This window comes from Myodes glareolus, chromosome 9 (assembly GCF_982192425.1).
Source record: "Myodes glareolus chromosome 9, mMyoGla1.1, whole genome shotgun sequence".
NCBI classification, from domain to species: Eukaryota; Metazoa; Chordata; class Mammalia; order Rodentia; family Cricetidae; genus Myodes; species Myodes glareolus.
The window spans coordinates 16,139,645-16,157,840 of NC_142034.1; the positions used below are offsets into that span (position 1 = coordinate 16,139,645).

An 18,196-nucleotide genomic window follows, 5' to 3' on the forward strand; every position below is an offset into this window, starting at 1 on the left:
GTTGAGCAGTCCCTTCTCCCAGACCAAGCCTGGTGCCGCGCGGGTCCTTCGTCTGGAGAGTGGGGCCTCCGGTGGGGTGACAGATGTCAGCTTTCCTGCGGACAGGTTTATCTATTCGAAAGCACAGCGACCACAAAAACCGAAAGCCAAGGTTCTCTGGCCTCTAATGTCCAAGGACGAAAGGCAGCCCGAAGCTAGCCCCGCCTCGGTTTCGTTTTAACCCCACCCTCTCACGACCACCACGCCCCAAACCAACGAAGGCTCCGCCCCATCCCGACAGTGACTCCGCCTTCTAAAGGCTCCGCCCCCAGAACCGCCCTTTAGCCCGCCCCGACCGGAAGAAGCCGCAGCACAAGGCACTTATAGGGCCGGGAATGGGGGTGTCGCCGTCGCCCAGTCAGCTCCGTGTCCTCGGTTCCACCGCTGGTGCCGCGCTGTCGTCGCGGCACCCCCGCCCAGCCCTCTGTCCACTCCGTCCCCAGAACCGGCCGGCGGAGCCCGGAGCCAGGGCCGCGTCCCCGCCATGCCGGCCCGGTGGCTACTACTCCTGCTTGCGCTGCTGCTACCGCCGCCCAGCCCCGGGGTGAGTGACCGGGGGAGTGCGGCTCGGGGACGGGCGGGCTTGTGGCCGGAGGCGAGTCGCGCGGCCGCGGTGGCTGACGTCCGAGTCGGGCCGCGGCCGCGGCGGCAGCGCCGGGAGGGCGGGTTGAGGCGACAGCGGGAGGCTTGGCGGCGGGGTGAGGCGGCCGGCCGCACACAGGCGTCCTCCTCCCCAGGCGCCTCCGGGGCCAGCGCGGCTGAGGCGGCCAGCGGCTCCGGGGCTCGGACGCACGCGCGCGCGACGACTCTGGACTGTCTCCCGAAGGCCCGAGCCCGGGGCACGCCGCCCACCTGCCCCGCCGTCTCCACAGGTGGGCGCCCGCTCTGCCGCCGCGGCCTCGAAGGACACCCGAAGCCGGGCGAAGCGGGTAGTGGCTGGAGTTTTGAATCTTGGCTCGAAAGTTTTTAAAAATGCGACTTTGCGAAGCGAATGCAGCTGGGAATTGGGTACGGCGGGTTTTTTGTTTGTTTTGTTTTTTTCCCAGCTGCTGGGCTCTGCTTACCTGCCCCAAAGGTTTCTTTGTATTCGGAGGCAGGGGGCTTCCTGCCAGTATTCTGGTTTGTTAGTAAGCTGTGGGCATTGGACCCTTTTAAAGACCCGATGTGTGGGCCAGAGTTGAAGTCACTTCAAAACTTAAAGCAGTGTCACGTGTGGGGCCGTCAGAAACGTCTCATCTTTTTGGGCCCGGTTTATATTTATTTGATTCTTTATCCACTTAGGGTTTGGACACTTTGGCTAAAGAGGACATTTTGTGGGCGGACATGGCCATTTTCATCTTCTAGTTGGAAGAACTAAGGGCTTAATTTTTTTTTCTTTTTAAGAAAAACACACTGTTCAGGATGTAGGCATGGCGCGTTTGTACTGGTTCTGTTTAATGACCTCTTTGAAGGTACCGTGTTCCCTTTAATACGGCATATCGTGTACCAGGTGTCCTGGTGGAGGGCTGACATGTGTGGCGACCTGCGGGCCAGCCGCGTTGTTAACTCTGGCGAACTCTTTGAACTCTTATGCTTTGTAGGTAAATAATTGTGCTCTTGGAGTAGCAAGAAATTAGAATTTAGAAACTACTGAAGTATTAAAGAAGGTCTACTTTTTCAAATTCAAGGTTTTTTTTTTCTCAAAGGAAAATTTACATATATGCACTTTCGTAATGGCAGTGTTTCGGGAGGGTTGTTTTGTTTTTTTCTTTCCTAATTAAAAAGAAAAAAAAATCTACCTTTCATTACTAGGACCACCAGTTTTTGAACTTGAACACTTACTTCACCTTGGGTTGTTTGATTGTTGCCTGGTATTTGCTCACAAATAAGATATAAATAGAATGACTGAATGTTTGATGTGGAAATTGATCATTTCATATTTTCATAGCGGGTGTATATAATTTTCTTCCCCACAGCTTTGTGTTTACTCTCTTTCACTAGATTCTAGTGTTTTTGTCATCCAGCAGCATAGGATAAGGAGCCAAAAAAATAACTTTATTTAGCCTTAGTTTTAGTTTATGTCAGTATTTTCGAGTCTGCTTGGAAATCCAAACTTGTCAGAGTTCATGAGAAAGATTCCAGACCCTTATCAAAGGAGGTTTTACTGTAACTTTTTTAAATGAAAGGTCAGAATTTCACTTTTTCTTCTAATAAAAAATTTCAACTCCAAACATGGTAAGAATTAGTATTTTAAAATTTGAAGTTAGAGCAGACTTCGTACTTAGAGTAGGCAGAGGCAGCAATGACTTTGGGCAGAATGTAACAGCTGTTAGACAGACCTGAGTTCTAACTGATAACTTGCTAACTAACTGTGTCCTCAGGCAAGCTATTTTTCTTTTTAGGGACTCCGTTTCCTGATGTGTGAAATGGGGACAGCTAGTGCTTGGGAAGGCAGATACCTTGCTCATGATAGATAGGGAATGTGTTCACTTTGTCTCCCTGCCAAAGTGCCTTTTACTCTACATCATCTCAGTGCTGTGCTATGCCTTCACAGGGATTTTTTTGGGGGAGGGGGTACTTTGTTTTGATTGATGAAATAACTAGTACATTGGAAGCAATGCTGTGATTTTCTTTCAGAGTGTGTTTTTCACTGAGCCAGACACTGACTCATTATTGGTTGAGACACTAGGCTACAAGATCCAAAATGCAGTAATGTCCTTATTAGTAAGTCCTGAAGGCTGCTCTTGCCAATCCAGAATGTGTTTTCTCTTTTTTCCTATCTTATATATGATATTAGTTAATTTTACATAGATGCTACTTCACTCAATTATACTCAAAACCATGTGAGACCAAATGCTTTTGTTTAAAAAAAAATTAGCACTTGGATGTGGTAACACACACCTTTAATCCAGCACTTGGGAGGCAGAGGCAGGTGGATCTCTGTGAGTCTGAGACCAGCTTGATCTACAGAGTGAGTTTCAGGGCAGGTTCCAAAGCTACACAGAGAAACCTTGTATCGAAAAACAAAACAAAACAAAAAATTAGCTCAGCTAATTATTTATTTTGTCAATATTTGGCTTGATGGGGGTCAAGAAAAAGCCACTTAGAACCAAGGGCCATATGTGTAAGAAACAGAATGTGTCTCTGAGAGATAAATCTCAGCCAGAAATGGCCTTGTTTATCATTTTTTTTGATAGCCATTACCTGCATGAATTATCCTAGTAGGAGACATGGAGTTACTTATTCTGTGGCTAGTAGTTGCTTCATTGCTGATGATAATCAGGATCGTTGATATGAATTTAAACTGTAGTTGTGCACACCTGTATGTTTCATTAATTCAGCTGCCCACAGCTTTCTTCAGCAAAGATAGTGTTTCAGAACAACAGAAAAACTGTATATGAGACTTTCTCTAAAGGAAGCATTCATGGTCTGGAGATATGACTAAAGAAAGAACATTCATGGTCTGGAGATACGACTCAGCAGTTAAGAGCACTGTCTTCTCTTGCAGAGGACCCGGGTTCAATTTCCAGCACCAACATGGTGGCTCACAACCATCTGCAACTCTAGCTCTGGAGGATTCAACACCCTCACACAGACATACATGCAGGCAAAACACCAATGCACATAAAATAAAAATATATTTTAAAAAAAAGAGTATATACTGGTCTTATAGAGGACCTGGGTTTGATTCCCAGCATCCTCATGGAGACTAAGGACAGGCTGTCTGTATGTATGTGTGTGTGTATACACACACACACACAAACACACACACACATCCTAATAAAAATAAAAATTAAAAAATTTAAATTTAAAGATAGAGTATGATCCTGAATAGGAATCCAGTGAGCCACATAAAGGTGTCTTCACACTGTCTGGTGGCACACTTTCATGGATCTAGGGGAGGTGGTTGCTTCAGGTTTTACTTGCCATTTTCAGGTTGAAGAATCATTGAATGTCTATTTAATTTTCATTGAAATTCTGCTTGCGTTTGAGATCTCAAGTCATCTGTAATTTTAATATTTTGTGTGTGTTTTTAGTTTTTTCGAGATAGGGTTTCTCTGCAGCTTTGGAGCCTGTACTGGAACTAGGTCTTATAGACCAGGCTGGCCTCCAACTCACAGAGATCCGCCTGCCTCTGCCTCCCGAGTGCTGGGATTAAAGGCGTGCACCACCACCGCCCAGCTCTATTTTTTGTGTTATAATGATCAAATATTTCCCCCACAGAAATGATACAGAGGAGAAACACCTAATGTCATTTTAATGGATTTAGTTCATATTGTTTTCAGATGATTTGGAGCCTACCACCTAGCCAAGATGATTAGAGAGTGGTGCTGACTTAAAAAATAGGGATGGTGATTCATACTCTGTGAATAAGGGTGTTGGTTGGCTGTGTCTCCCGGATGCTGAAGATTGTGTTGTGGCTTTAGCTTTACCATATTCCACAGGCTCGCCTGCCTTAGAGTGACATACTGCAGAGATATGTGGATGAGTACACCCTATGCTATAGGGAAGAGTAGAAATTAAAAGCAAATAATCATAAGGCTATTACTTATATTTCTTCTTAAAATTTTAGCCATCATCCATGTAAAGAGCATTTGAGCTTTTGTATCCACCCACAGGTTGGGGGATGGGGTCCTGATGATCGGGTTGGAAGAGCATTGAGCCATGGTTTGCCTAGCAGTTGCCAATTGCCTTGCTGGGGTTGTGGGGTTGTTTCCATTTTCCCAGTCTTACAGGACAGGTGTATTGCCTTTTATTCAGCCGTGTATGATAACATGGCAAATTTTAAAAAACTCAAAATAATCTTTGCTGAAGAAAAGTTAGAAGGGTAGGTAAGCCTGCATTAAACAGAACAAGATGAAATTAAACCCCCTGAATAATCACTACAAATCAAACATCACCCCATTAACATTTTCAATAGCTTTATGGAATGATAGTTCACTCATTAAAAAGTTTAATTCTATAGTTTTTAGTGTATTGATAGAATTGTACAACGTTTTCCACAAATAATTTTACTCATTAGTTGTTACTCCCTTTTCCCACCTCAACTTCCTGTCCTCTGACAGTACTAACCTACTTTCTATCTTAGTACATTTGCTCATTTTGCATATTTCATACGAATGGAATCATGTAATACTTGTGTCTTATAATTAGCTTTTTTGATCCATATTCTGTTTTTTTTGTTTATATAGAACATAACAGTACTTCTTTCCTTTTAGTTGCAGAATAATATTTCTGTATGTGGACACACCACACCTAGCAGTTGATGGCCATGTGGCTTATTTCTACATTTGGGCTTCTATGGAAGTTGCTAAGAACACTTAGGTGCTAGTTTTTCTTGGTGTAAAATTGCTGGAGCATGTGATAACCACATATTTAACCTTTTGATGAATGGCCAGCCTCATCATTAGCTTACATTCTCACCTGCAATGTACATGGGGACACTCACTGTCTTTTCTTAGCGTTCTCTAGTGGGTATGAGTGGTAAGTCATTGTGGTTCTGATTTACATAGATAATGTTTTCTTCCCCAGACTGAAACACAGATATCTCTCTCTTAGTAAATTTAATTCTGTAATATCTTACTGTCTACATAGTATTTCTGAATAGATGTATCATAGTTTGATCATTTAGGTAATGAGGATTTATTTATTTATTTAGTTTTGTTTTTTTGAGACAGGGTTTCTCAATATCTATGGAGCCAATGAAACCAGTCCTAGAACTCACTCTATGTCCTCAGACTCACAGAGATATGCCTGCCTCTGCCTCCTGAGTGCTGGGATTAAAGGTGTGCTCCTCCACCATTTGGCATAATAAGGATGTTTTTAATTTTGATAATGATAATAATTAATAATGTGATGAACCACCTCATTGCTAAACTCTTGTATGTATCTTAATTGCTCAATTTTTTGCTGGAAATAGTTTCTAGCACTGAAATTTGTGATTGTATGTATAGATTTACAGTTATATTCTGAACCTCAAGTACTGTTGGATATTTGTTTTAATTATTTTTATATGTACAGGTATTTTACCTGTTTGTATGTCTTTGTACCACATATGTGCCTTGTGCCTGCAGAGGCTATATCAGATCTTCCTGGAACTAGCTTTACAGACAGTTGTGAGCTGCCATGTGAGTGCTTGGAATCAAACCCAGGTCTTCTGGAAGAGCAGCTAATGTTCTTATCCACTGAGCATCTCTCCCAACAGTTGGAGGTATTTTAAAGCATAGAATAAACTTTAAATTAATAAGACAGCCATTTTAGAGTAAGCTGATTTCTTTAAGTTGAGTGAAAAATGTTGGCTTATGTTTTCAGGATGAAAATAACTTTGGCAGTCTCACTGACCCCTATGTAATTAAGCATTGTGGAGAACGATGATGCCTTATGCTGGCTTTTTAAATAGCTCATTCTCAGCTTCTTTTGCTCTGCAGTGGTTTCAGATCAGCTTTCTAGCAGATGCAGCCCCCACGAGCACTCTACAATTCCTCAGGGTAATCCTGTGACTTTAGTTTTGATGGTAGCCTGTCTCCTGCAGATAAGATTCTTTGTATTTGGTTATGAGGCCATTTACAGTGTTGCCTGAAGACTGTTCATGAATCAAGAGGTCATGTATTAGTTGTCCTTTTGAAGACTTTTGTTCTTTTCATGGCTTGTTGGTGCAGCTATTTTTCTTAGGAAGATTAAAGTGCCAATTGATATTAAAGTTATTACTTTTGAGGTTTTTTTTGTTGTTGTTGTTTTATTTTGCTTTATTTTCTTTCCCTACAAAAATACCTGAACCTATTTATCCATAAGAATGTGTCACTTTGGGGCTGGAGAAATAGCTCAGCGGTTAAGAGCACTGACTACTTTTTCAGAGGACCTGGGTTCAATTCCCAGCACCCACATGGCAGCTCACAACTGTCTGAAAATCCAGTTCCAGGGGACCTGACACCTTCACATTAGTGCACATAAAATAAAAGATAAATAAATCATAATTTAAAAAAAAGAATGTGTCACTTTCAGAATAATTACTTCATCAGGGTCAATTTATATGTTATACAAATATGCCCCCCTCCGTTTTTCTTTTTTTTTTTTAAATATTTTTGTTATTTATAACTTTGTAATCATGTAGTAACTTTAAACAAAATAACTTTTTTTTTTCCCCCCTGGGACAAGGTTTCTCTGTATAATAGCCCTAGCTATCATGGAACTAGCTCTTGTAGACCAGGTTGACCTCAAACTCAGAGATCCACCTGCCTCTGCCTCCAGAGTTCAGGGATTAAAGGTGTGCACTGCTACTGCCCAGCAACTTTTTTTTTAAATTGAGACAGGGCATTTGTATAATCCTGGCTACCCTAGAACTCACTAAGTAGACCAGGCTACCCTTGAACTCACAGAAATTCCCTTGCCTCTGCCTTCTGGGTGCTGGGGTTAAAGACATGTGCTACCATGCCCAGCACCAAAATAACTTGTAAAAATTTTTGTTTTGTTTTGTTTCTGAGCCGTGATTTCCCTATGTAGCCCTGGCTGGCCTGGGAGTCAAAGTGTAGATTAGGCCAGCCTAACTTGTGTGATCCTTTGCTTCTGCCTTTCTAGCCACCATGTCCCGCCCAAATAACTTTTCAATAACCCTAAAACAAAAAGGAATCTTTAAAATATTACATGTATTTATTCTTAAGCCAGTTATCCTTACATAACTTAAAACAGTTCCCATTTCCTTCTGGTCTTCACTGTATATAACATCCATGTGAGTCACACTGCAGCTTTGACCACAACTATTACTACTTAGTTTGATCACAGTTTATTGCAAACACTTGGATTAGATATTTACTGGTTTATTGAAATGAAACCCACCTTCAGATTATTAGCACTTTCTACCACTTAGGGGATTCAGGAGTATAGTTTTTGAAGTGAGTTTTTTTAAAGTTCTAGAAATATTTTGAGCTGTAGTAGCATATATGAATAAATGTGTAGGCTTCTGGGGGCACTGGGATCAGTGCAGATAGCTCCATTCAGTCTCAGCCATCCCATACAGTCCATTGAGAGTACAGTACTGGTCCTTTCCGTGACAGCAGGCAAACATTGAAGACTTGGAGAGTGAAGTTTAGGCACCTGCCACCTCCCAACTCCCTCCCAGGTACAACCCTTCCCTCTCAGGTTGAAACCCTTACCCTCCAGAAAAACAGATTAGGAAGCCAGAACCAGAGAGGTCTAGGAATCTATCTTAGGTTGTATGTGAGTGGCAGAAAAAATTTTGAACCGGATCCTCTTGCTTTTCTCTGGAGAGGTGTCTCCTGACCCTTTGCAGTTCTCCGTCCTGGGGCTTATGTTAGAACTCATCAGTACAGCTATCCGAGTTAACTTGAGGAGCGGACTAAGGAGGTTTGGAGAAGGACCACCTGGTAGGCTTGTTGGTAAGCTGGAAGATGCTTACTTAAATGGTGTATATTCTTCCCACATGAGCTGTGACCTGCTACCCTGTGTTGTGTGGAGCTTCAGCTTAAGCTAGGGATACTGCCTTCATCTGAGAAACTCTTGTCAGGAGACAGGCCATTTTTAGTGGCCTGACCCAGCTCCAGAGGGTTACGATCAAGAGGCCAACTAAACCAGATTTGCAGTTTAAGCTCATTTCTTTGAGGGCTAATAATATCCGAGCAGGTGCATGTTTTTCAGTAACTTCTCGCCTGGTAATATGTCTGAAATAGCAAAACTGAAAACTTGTCTTAGAAGTCCTTAACTAAGTTCTTATTACCAACTCTGCCAAAGCCTTCACCAGGAAACCCTGAAGAGATAGAACTGTCTCTTCAGAGGCCCCATCTTCCAAGCAGTTCTAACACCAGGGAAGTGGGCCTGCAATGGCAGGAAAGAGTGGGGACCTGACCATGGCAGTGACCCTTGGGCCCTTGAACCATAGAGAGACTCAAATTAGCCTAGGTGAATAGTATAACGGGGTTGGGGAACAGGAAGGTACCCTGTTGTGTGTGTGCTGATTGATTTGTGCTAGAGCCATAGACAACCCTGCTTTTCTTTTCCTTTTTTTCCTCCTTTATGGAGTTTAGCATGCTGTTGCTGCCACCGTATGAGTGCCACCGTAGTGTAGGCACTCAGCAAATGCTGATTGAATTTCCCTTTCAGGTTCATTAAGAACAATAAAACAGGCTATTTTATTTTTTATTATTTATTCATTCACCTACCTACCCTCCCTACCTTCCTTTCTTACTTTCTTCCTTTATGTGAGACAGGGTTCTCTGTGTAGTCCTGGCTATCCTAGAACTCTTTCCGTAGACCAAGCTGTCTTCAAACTCAGAGATCTGTCTGCCTCTATTTCCTGAGTGATGGGATTAAAGGTGTGTGCCTTCATTGCAGGCTGTGCCACCATTGCCTAGCACAAGGAACAATTTCAACTTTAAGCAAATGGCTGGTGGATTTCAATGGTAAAGATAGAGAAAGATGCCACTTTGGCTGTCTCTATTCTATAATCTTTTTTTTTTAGTTTTTTTTTTTGTGTGTGTTTTGTTTGTTTGTTTGTTTTTAGTTTTGCTTTTTGGTTTTTTGACACAGGATTTCTCAGTAACAGCTCTGGCTGTCCTGGAACTCTCTTTGTAGACCAGACTGGCATCAAACTCACAGTTCTGCACAGGGATTACCTAAAGGCCTCTACCTGGGGCTTAAGACATCTTTTTAAAATGTGCCCAGAGATTTTGATTTCCTTCATCTGATAAAGTAGTTGGGCATGTAGCTTTAAAAGCTTGCTAGGCAATTCCAGATGACTAATTTGAGTTCTGGCTAGGAAGCACTGCGGCAAGTAACACATCCTTGGTGCAGCTGTGGCCTTCTGTGCAGATGTTCCTCTCACACCTGCAAGGCCCCTCAGGAGTCACAGGCCATTAATTTTAAGAAAAATGGTTTACCTTAGTCAACAAGCTCCTCTGGCTCGGTCAGAGATCAATGGCAACATCAAGTTCTGGGGATCTGACAGCACTGTTTGTTCAGAAATGTAGGATGAAATTCAGTTTCCATGACAAACACTCCTGAGATATAGTCAAACAATTGTCCTCTCATCTGAGATGGGGGAGGAGAGATGATCCACTGAAGAACAATGTGGTTTTGAATTATAATTATTAATTAGCCCACTAACTAAGCAAATCATGTGTAATACAAGAAGACAATCCTGGATCAAGGGTCATTTTTTTTTTTAAATAGTGAAACCTCACACTAAGTGAAGAATGAAGTGGTCTGATCACCACCATTATTAACCTGATGGAGTTTAGCAGTGAAAAAACTGGATCTCACTGCTGACATGAGGAGCTTATGAAGATGCCACATACCCACCCAAGCAAATGTTCTGAAAGCCCCTCTAACTGAATAAAAATACACATTATCATTGAAATCTTCTTAAGGATTACAGACTAGAAACTGGGCAGTGGTGGCACACGCCTTTAATCCCAGCACTTGGGAGGCAGAGGCAGGTGGATCTCAGTGAGTTCAAGACCAGCCTGATCTACAGAGCAAGTTCCAGGACAGCCATTGCTACAGAGAGAAACCCTGTCTCAAAAAACCAAACCAAAAACAAAACAAAACAAAAACAAACAAAACAAAGAACAGAAGAGGCTTTTGATCTCCTGGGACTGGAGTTCCAGATGGTTGTGAGCTATTATGTGGGTGCTGAGAACCAAACTAGGGTCTTCTGCAAGAGCAATAAGGTATCTTATTCACTGAGCCATTTCTCCAGCCCCTAATTTAATTTTTTGAGACATGGTCTTTCACTCAAACTTGAGGCTTATTAATTAAGCTAGACTGAATGTCCAGTAAGCCCCAGGGATCTGCCTGCTCTGATGCCCCAGAATTGGGATTATAAGTGCACACCACAATACTGGGCCTTTTACATGGTGCTGAGGATCAAACTCAGGTTCTTGCCTTTGCACGGCAAGCACGTTACTGACAAAGCTAGCTCCACAGCTAGTCAGCATTTTCTTTTGTTACTTTTCAAAAGCAGGTTAACATAAGAACCACAGATACTTATTTTTTGAGCACAAACTGTTGAAAATTGCTATTAGCATTATCTGATAGCTGGTCTTCTATTCAAATACACTTAATAAATAACTGAACTGCAAGAAGTCTATACAGATTTTTTTTTAGTAATAGTTTTTTTTAATAATTTATTTTTATTTCATGTGCATTGGTGTTTTGCCTTCTTGTATGTCTGTATGAGGGTGTCAAGTCCCCTGGAACTGGAGTTACAAACAGTTGTGAACTGTCATGTGGGTGCTGGGAATTGAATCCAGGTCCTCTGGAAGTACAGCCAGTGCTCTTAACCACTAAGCTATTTCTCCAGCCACCTATAGATGTTCATTAGAAGGTACCTAACACTTATTTTTGCTTTCTTTGTTTATTAAGAAACTTGAAAATTAAAACAACTCAGCTTTCCAGGTTCTCTTACCAAACCCTGACAAGTAAAACATCCTTATGATATTAAAGATTGCAAGCAGGAACTTCATAACAATAATGAAGTAGCTAAGGAAAGTGGGTGAAAGGCATTTTTATGGAGGGAGTAAGTTGGGCCCTTAAAGTACAAGAGTAAAGTATGTACTTTCCTAGAAGTCCACGTGCTAAGGACATAGCTATGTTTAGTGTGCCACTACTCACAATAGCCATGGTAGGGAATCAACCTAGGTGTTCATATGCAGATGAACAGATAAAGAAAATGTGTTATGTATACACAATAGAATGCTATCCAGTCGGGGCTGGAGAGATTGTTCAGTGGTTAAGACCTCTGATGCCCTCTTCTCACCTCCACAGACACACTTGTGGCAAACAGATATGCATGCAGGCAAAACATTCATACATATGTATTTATGTATGTATAAAAGATATAAGTATGAATATTATCCAGTCATGAAAAAAAATGAAATCCTGTCACTTGTGGTAGTGTGGATGGAGGACATAATATTAAGTGAAATAGCCAGACATAGACAGACAGATGCCGTATGTTCTTATTCACATATTCAAGCTGAAGAAATTGATCTCGTAGAAACAAGTAGTAGAATAGTGATTATCAAACCAGGCATGGTGACACATGCCTGTAATCCCAGAACTTGGGAGGCTAAAACAGGAAACCCGTTCAAGACAACCTGAGCTATATAGGTTAAGACCCCATCTTGGGGGAAAAAAATAGGTGTACCAGAGGCTGACAGGGGATAGGGTGCAGAAGATAGAGAGGGCAGGTAATTAAAATATAGTTAGTTACTGGTGAGATGATTCATTAGGTAAAGGCACTGACTACCAAACCTAATGACCCGAATTCTATCCCCAGAACCCACATGATGGAAGCAGAGAACTGACTACTCCACATTATCCTCTGACTTCCACACATGTGCCCTGGCACATGCCTCTCCTCCCAAACAAACATAAATATTTTAAAAATATATAGTTAGGGAATTAGAAGGTGTTTGGTGGCACAATAGAATGTAGTTAGTGATAATTTATTAAAGATTTTGAAATAGTTGGAAAGGATTTTGAATGTTTCTTTTTAAAATTTTATATCTTTATTTTTATGTATGAATATTTTGCCTGCATGCATGTCTGTTTGCCTTATGTATATCTGGTCCCTGTGGAGGTCAGAAGAGAGCATCAGTTTCCTGAAACAGGAGTTACAGGCAGCTGTGAGCCATGGTACAGGGATTCCAATCTGGGTCCTCTGCAAGAGCAGTCAGTGCTCTTAACTGCTTAGCCATCTCTCCAGCCCCAGATTTTGAATGTTCCTAACATTCAGAATGATACATGAGATGATGGATATGCCAATTACTCTGACTTGATTGTGGCATATTGTATAGGTCTTAACATACTGCATATACATCAGTACATACATTTGTTTTGTTTTTGTTTTTGGAGGCAGGGTTTCTCTGTGTAGCCCTGACTGTTCTGTAATTCACTTTCTAGACCAGGCTGGCCTTGAACTTACAGAGATCCACCTGTCTGTGCCTCCTGAGTGTTGGGATTAAAGGCATACACTACACTACCTAGCCTATTCTAGTTGTTTAAAACATTGTATAGGGATCAGGAGATGTCTTGGTGAATAAATTAGCTTGCTACCAATCGTGACTACTTGAGTTGACTCCCTGGAACCAACATGGTAGACGGAGAAAACTGACTCCTGAAAGCTGACTTTTCCTCAAAAACTGTCTTCTATGTATGCATGCACAGACATACACTTATACATACTAAATAAATGTTGAAAATGGGTTTTGTTTAGTTTTTAAATAAGAGGAACATGTAGAGCAGGAGAGTAGGGAACCTGGTGAGTCAGTGGGTGTGTTTCCATCAAATAAGGACTCCAGAAAACACAGGATCTTTCCTGAGCACTGCTCCTAACACAGCGCTCTGTTTAAACATCACATCAGGTAGTTTAGGGGTCAACATGCAGGTCTGTACTCCAGTTTTTTTCTCGTCTGTCTCATCTTCTGGAGGAGTGGTGGCAACAGTTTTCAGATATGTTTGAAAATCCTGAGCAAATCCAAGAGCTCTCATTGTTGATTTTTTTAATGGTAAGGAGAAAAAGTTAAAATTAGAGAAATTCTTCTACAGTTTCTTGATTTTTCTGATAACTCTGTTTCCAAATGTACATGATGTATGTGTGTTTTACATTAACCAAAATTAAAATTTCTTCCTACTGTAGCAGTATCTATAACATCACCAAAGAAGTTAAAATACTATAAGAAAGTTGTAAAACCAGATTTGAAGAGTCTCTCACCTCAAAGCTACTGTTTGCTCTGCTCAGCAGTCTTTCCCCATAATTCTGTTGGGGTCATTTTCTAATTGTCATAGTCTGGTCTGGTTATACAAAGAAGAAAACAGTTTCCTTGCACAGAGTGATTAAGACGTTTATCTATAGTTTTGCTGCTTAACTAACAAAGAATCAAACCATGGTTTCTTCTAAGACCAGCCCTATTCCTGCTCTGTGGGCTGAGTACTTGGAAATCTCTAGAGTTCTTAGTGTGTGGTAAAGCTCAGTCCCTTAACTGATCTGTGGTTGGAGAGAAGGAGGGTTCTCCTCTTAGGTTTAGGTGTGGATGCTTTAAGAGTATATACCTTGTGCTTATAGCTAGAAATCAGCCTCTGGTCCCTACAATATTTTCGCTTTATTATTTGTTTTAGTTTTAAAAAAATTCTTTGGTATTTCTCTCCCTACCCTAAATCTTAAAGTGAATCAGATAATTACTAATATCCAGTGTTGCAGTATTTTGAGGTAAGTGGAGACACCAGGGTGTGGCAGGGAAGGATTAGGAATGACTGTGTTTAAAGGCATCAAGATTTCTATAGCCTCTATGTGGATTTTGGACATGATTTGATGGGCTGGGGTTAGAAGCATGACAGTAAAGCCTGAGGAGAGGCGAAGTCCTAGTAAGTTGTGGGTGCTCACACAGCAGAACTAAAAGGCTCCATCCAGCCCATTCTTTTCCAATAGACCTGAACGCTGAAGCCAGGTGGTGGTGACACAGGCTTTTAATCCTAGCACTTATGAGGCAGAGGCAGGTGGATCTATGAGTTCAAGGCCAGTTTGATCTCCAGAGCAAGTTCCAGGACAGCCAGAGCTGTAACATAGAGAAACCCTGTCTCCAAAAAAACAAAACAAAAGAACCAAAAACTGATTCCTGGAGAATTGGAAGAGCCCTGTCCAGAATCACCACCCCCCTCTACCCCCTCACCCCAAATCATTAAGCATATGCCAGACTTGTGGGGCTATCTCCAGACCTTGGTGTTTTTTTTTTTTTTTTGTTTTGTTTTGTTTTGTTTATAAGGCTGGTCTGACTCTGTACCATCGGCTGGCCTGGAACTATTGTATAGACCAAGCTGTTCTCAAACTCACAGATCCGCCTGCCTCAGTCTAATGAGTGCTGGAATTAAATATGTGCACTATTACACCCAGCAACTTTGGATTTTTTGAATTTTGATTTTGAGAAGGTTATTCACAAGTTTTGGAGTCAAATGGACACAAGCTAGGCACAGGAATGTAAGGACCTGACCTAGGAAGGTAGAGTGACTTTGAGGTTAGGAATTGCTCTGGGCAGGGATTGGTGATGTTGCCAAGTCAACTGTTAGGAGGCACCATTATGGAACATGCTTTTTCATTGTCTTACATGATTCCTCTGCTAGGTGGTCAGCTCCTTGAAGGCAGGAGTTTTGTAAGCTTTGGGGGTTCTACATAACAAGCCTCTTTCTGTACTTGTGGAGGATAAAAACAAGGGCCCAGTTGAGAGTGAGGTTGAAATAAGTGAATTAGCAAGTAAAAGAAACTGAAGAGTCAGCCAACAGGAAGCTGAGTGAGGCAGGGAGTGCCTGGAAGAGATTGATAAATCCTGCAAGTCCTTGCCAGCCTCCTTGAGTAATGAAGGTCATGATTCAGTGACTTGTCTTGGTCTCTAGGGTTCTAGATTTCTCTCTAGTAAAAGTCACCCTAGAATGGGTACAGGGACTGTGGAGACAGATGGGGTGATTCGAAAGAGAGGCTTAATGGTCATTCTGATCACATGTGACGTGGCTGGTTAGAGAATACTCTTAGACTTGGGGTTGAAGAAAGCAAATCTTGAGTTTGGGTTTACCGGAAGCCCTCTAAGCTTTCCCATGAGGTTTTGCTGTGTAACCCCAATAGTCAGCTATAAACCATCTATGCAACATAAATGTAGTGTAATGTTATATAGTATAAATTAATACATGAGGAAAGACCCCCACTATATGCCCACAGATTATCTGTTTGATGTGTAGACTGCTTCACTGTTCAGGAGTGGGGTTTTTCTTCTAGGTCTGTTTTGCTGTATAGTCCTGCTGCTTCTGTGGGGGTGTCCATAGTTAAATAGCGAATGGGACATGTTAAGTTGATTCTGGCCTTTGTGCATGTTCCAGTTTCTGCTATCTTCTCTAGCCCTATCTATTCCCGTTCCCTGTCTAGCCACACTGATCCTAGAGGTCCTTAAATGTAGCAAATTATTTTCAATCTCATAGCCTCTGCACAGGCTTTGTCCACAGCCTGGGTTCTTCCTTTTCTTCCTGTGACTATTAACTCAAACACTTTTGACACAAAATCTCTACCCTTCAAGCCCATCCCATCCCATCAAAAGACCAGATCATCTTCTGTTACCCTACTGCGGCTTTCTGTCTCTTTAATAGTGCTTATAGTAGCTTGTCACTTTCTGTTTGTGAAATTGACTGCTCTGACTCTTTAATGGATAGTACATGCTGTGAGGGCAGGAGTTAGAATCTCCTTTGTTTTATTTTTTTTTTAAAGATTTATGTATTTAATGTGCACTTGCGTTTTGCCTATATATACTCTGTATGAGAAATGTCAGATCCCCTGTAATGGAAACTACAGACATTTGTGAGCTGCCATTTGGGTGCTGGGAATTGAACCCGAGTCCTTTGGAAGAACAGCCAGTACTCTTAACCATTGAGTCATCTCTCCAGCCCCCAGAATCTCTTTTGTAATGATTCTTATTATGTTTTGTTATTTTTTTTTAATTTTGTGTGTGTATGTGTGTGTCAGAGGATGACTTGTGAGTTGTTTGTCTCCTAACACTATATAGGTCCCAGGATGGAATTCAGGTCACCAGACTTAGTAGTAAGCTTCTCTACCCTCTGAGCCATTTTGCTAGACCCTTCTTTTTTTATTTTTTATTATTTTTTTTGAGACAGAGTCTCATGTAGATTAAGTCTATATTCTTCCCTGCCATAGGCAAAAGCAGCTTTATTCATTAACCAGTAAAAGCAACACATATACAGAAGGACATTCCACATTAAGGCACTACATTGTACTAATAGATATTTGCATCATCAGAAAATGGTATAAATGGGCATGGTGGTGCACACCTTTAATTTCAGTACTGAGAAGCAGGCAGAAGAGGCAGAAACAGGCAGATCTTTGTGAGTTCAAGGACAGCCAGGGCCAGGGCTACACGGAGAAATTCTGTCTTGAAAAAGAGAGAGAGAGAGAGAAGAAGAAGAAGCAAAAAGAAAATGATATACTATATCTAGATGGTTGAAGTACAGTCCCAGAATGTAAAATGGGAGTGACATCTGGTGAGAATCTTCACTGCTTAAATTCTTCCTCAAACATCACAAAGTAAACGTATTTTCTTCTTCCCGTCTTCTTTCCAGCTTCTCTCTGGCAACACCGTCTAATGTATTGTTGGCTGTCTGTCCATGCGAGATGGGAGTAAACATGTTTAAGACAAAGTGGATAATCAGGTTTTTGAGTTCTATTTACTTTCTGATGATATCCTTGGCTACCACCAATATTCTTTGTTAAGTGTTCTTCATTATATTTATGTAACTCTTGCTTTGAAATTCTTTATTTTTTTACTATTTAATTAATTAAATTAATTTTTGAGACAGAAATCCGGTATATCTCAGACTGGTCTTAAACTCTTTACATAATTAAGGATGGCTTTGAACCCTTGAACTTTCCGCCTCCGCTTCCCAAGTTCTAGGATTATAAAAAAGTGGTACTGGAGCTCCAGCCTGGAGCTTTATACATGCTAGGTAAGCACTGTACCAACTGAGCCACATCCTCATCTACGTTGAAATTCTTAATATTTGTTTTGCTTCTTAACATCTAGAGAGATATTAATATTTCTCAGTTTTCAAGAGGGAGAAAGGCAAAACAAAATATAGAAACTTGGTGTCCTTGCCTCACTGTGCAGATACCCAAGGACCCAAAGAAGTTGGCAATAAGGTTGGATGGCCTCCAGAGTACATAGAGCCTGGCCGGGATGGTGACTTTAGGAAGAGAAATGCCGGAGGGTGGGGGTGAGGATTGCGCCTGTGCACAGAATGTGAAAAGTATGTTCCTCTTCCACCTCCTCTATCCCTGCCCTGAACAGCCATTTTTTTTCAGGGGCAGATTCTGTTGCTTGGTTTCTGGAAAGGCTTCTTTTTGAACCTAGAGACTTGCTGTCTCCCTGTGGGTACTCCTTCCTGCTTCTGTTTCCTGCCCACCACTTGATAAGCTAGAGAAGACAGTGGTGCTCCTTGCCAACTGGCTCCTCTGGCTTTGTTCTTTCATTTCTTCATTTAAAAGTCACAGGTCTATAGATTTGTTAGTTCCAACATAGTCTTCCAAGCAGTTTTTTATGCTTACCTGTCTTTGTCTGAATATGTGAGAAAGCTATGTTGAAATTAGGGAATCTGATGTTATAGTGTGTGTTTG

At 41.6% G+C, this 18,196-nt stretch overlaps 1 protein-coding gene across 1 annotated transcript in view; it reads left to right on the forward strand.

The window, feature by feature from the left end:
- Positions 1-365: 365 nt before the first annotated feature.
- Positions 366-18,196, forward strand: part of Ern1 (endoplasmic reticulum to nucleus signaling 1) — a 98,369-nt gene continuing 80,538 nt past the window's right edge. The window contains exon 1 of the mRNA XM_048446006.3: positions 366-583. Within this exon, the coding sequence (XP_048301963.1) occupies positions 524-583 (60 nt within the window). The 5' untranslated portion in view covers positions 366-523. The remainder of the gene's footprint in view (positions 584-18,196) is intronic.